Below are 2,449 nucleotides of genomic sequence, written 5' to 3'. Positions count from 1 at the left end.
GGGGGTTTGCTGAGTCAGGACTGGGGAGTATTAGGGACGCCTGTATGCGGAGCAGGTGGGCGAGGAGGGTCGGAGCGAGGGAGTGGGAAAGATGGCGGCGGGGTCTGAGACTCTGTGCTCTGAGGGGACTTGAGTTATCCCCTGTGACTTGGAGGGAGGAGGGATAGGATCTGATTCACGTGCTCAGAGCCCCTCTGCCCATGTGTACAACCAGGTCACAGAGGCGAGGGACCCAGTGGAGGTGGCTATGCCTGTCCGGGTGGCTATATCTGGACCAGGATGGGGACAACGGAGAGAAGGGGTTTGATTCTGGAATCATTTTAAATAACGGAATTTCGTACATAGGAGGTGTCAGGATGACGGTAGTGTCCCACCCTGGGTCCCTGGCATTGCCCAGCACCCAAAAAGGAGAAAACACAGAAGACATTAGGACCCCAAAGAGACTGGCTCTTAACTGTTCCCAACACACACACATGCACACATGCACACACACGTGAAGTAATTATATCACTTGATAGAGGTGCCAGCACCGCAGTTATAATCATACTGCAATGCATAAATGAAACTAGTCAACTTGTGTACCTTAACCTTATGCAGGCTTATAGGTCAATTATATCTCCATAGAAACAAATTTAAGAGGGGGCCCTCCCTGGTGGCACAGTGGGCTAAAGCACAGCACTGCAAAGCTAGCCGCAGCCACCTCAACGTGAGTTTGATCCCCGGCCAGGGAGGTGGCCCACAGGGCATAGCAGACCTCTCCTGACCCGCTGCTCCCCTCAGCTGCTCCCCTGCCTATTCTGCTCCCCACTCTGGCTCTGGTGAATCCTCTCACCGTCCCTGCACCTCTGGCCTGTACCCCTGTTCTGTATGCATAGATAAATAAATCTTTTTGAAAAAATCAAAGAGGCAGAGGTCCCATGGACTAAGGTAGAGGATTGCTGGGTCTTTGGTGGTGGGCCTGGTATGAAAACATACATTTGTAGAGGTGTGAACCTAGACCCCTAAAACACATCCAGTCTTGCAACTCAATGTAACAGCAATACAAATGGTTTTTTTTTTTTTAAAGATTTATTTATTTATGCATACAGACTGGAGTACAGGCCAGAGGTGGAGGGCGGCGAGAGACTTCACCAGAGACAGAGTGGGGAGCAGAACAGGCAGATCCATGAAGCACACTGCTGAGGGGAGCAGCGGGCGGGTCAGGAGAGGTCTGCCACGCCCTGTGGTCTCCACCGGGGCAGGCGGGAATCGAACTCATGCGGAAGCGGCTTTAGCTTCTCAGTGCTGTGCTTTAACCCGCTGCGCCACCAGGGAGGGCCAATACAAGTGGTTTTTAAATAAATAAATACAAAAAGCAGGAGCTTGGTTTAGGACAGCATGCACTGGCAACACCTGTCAGACACTCCCCGACCCTGTCTGGGTCCTGGACGTCAGCAGTCAGGTCTGGGCCAGCGAGTGAGCGGTGGCCAGCATGGAGGTCAGCCTGGAGGTGGCCGCTCATGCTCTGGGCCTGGACAGAACGGCCCAGAAGAAGCATGCCCTGCTCCAGGGCGACAGGCTGGTGGTATGCAGACCCTACCGAAAGTCCCCTGGCTGCCGGGGGCCCCTCTAGCTCTGGCCCTGCCCGGGGCTCCCCTGCCCGCTCCCCTGACCTCTCGCCTCTCTCCCAGGGCCAGTGCTCCCAGATGTGCCACAACGTCTTCATCGTGGAGTCTGTGTGCGTGGGCTGGTTCTCCCTGGAGTTCCTGCTGCGCTTCATCCAGGCGCCCAGCAAGTTCGCCTTCCTCCGCAGCCCGCTCACGCTGATCGACCTGGTGGCCATCCTGCCCTACTACATCACCCTGCTGGTGGACGGCGCCGCCGCGGGCCGCCGCAAGCCGAGCGCGGGCAACAGCTACCTGGACAAGGTGGGGCTGGTGCTGCGGGTGCTGCGCGCGCTGCGCATCCTGTACGTCATGCGCCTGGCGCGCCACTCGCTGGGGCTGCAGACGCTGGGGCTCACGGCCCGCCGCTGCACCCGCGAGTTCGGCCTGCTGCTGCTCTTTCTCTGCGTGGCCATCGCCCTCTTCGCCCCCCTCCTTTACGTCATCGAGAACGAGATGGCCGACAGCCCCGAGTTCACCAGCATCCCCGCGTGCTACTGGTGGGCCGTGATCACCATGACCACGGTGGGCTACGGGGACATGGTCCCCAGGAGCACGCCCGGCCAGGTGGTGGCGCTCAGCAGCATCCTCAGCGGCATCCTGCTCATGGCCTTCCCGGTGACCTCCATCTTCCACACCTTCTCCCGCTCCTACCTGGAGCTCAAGCAGGAGCAGGAGCGCGTGATGTTCCGCAGGGCACAGTTCCTCATCAAGACCAAGTCGCAGCTGAGCGGCATGTCCCAGGACAGCGACCTCCTGTTCGGCAGCGCCTCCTCCGACGCCAGGGACCACAGCTGAGGGCGGAC

General features: G+C 58.6%; 1 protein-coding gene across 1 annotated transcript in view; it reads left to right on the top strand.

Moving 5' to 3' along the window:
* KCNG1 (potassium channel, voltage gated modifier subfamily G, member 1) overlaps positions 1-2,441 on the top strand; it is a 7,261-nt gene extending 4,820 nt beyond the window's left edge. The window contains exon 2 of the mRNA XM_004687482.1: positions 1,671-2,441. Within this exon, the coding sequence (XP_004687539.1) occupies positions 1,671-2,441 (771 nt within the window). The remainder of the gene's footprint in view (positions 1-1,670) is intronic.
* The last annotated feature ends 8 nt before the right edge of the window (positions 2,442-2,449 follow it).

The sequence above is a fragment of the Condylura cristata genome, unplaced genomic scaffold (genome assembly GCF_000260355.1).
Source record: "Condylura cristata isolate star-nosed mole 26May11 unplaced genomic scaffold, ConCri1.0 scaffold00022, whole genome shotgun sequence".
In the NCBI taxonomy this organism is placed as follows: Eukaryota; Metazoa; Chordata; class Mammalia; order Eulipotyphla; family Talpidae; genus Condylura; species Condylura cristata.
This window is presented reverse-complemented; position numbering and strand designations above follow the sequence as displayed.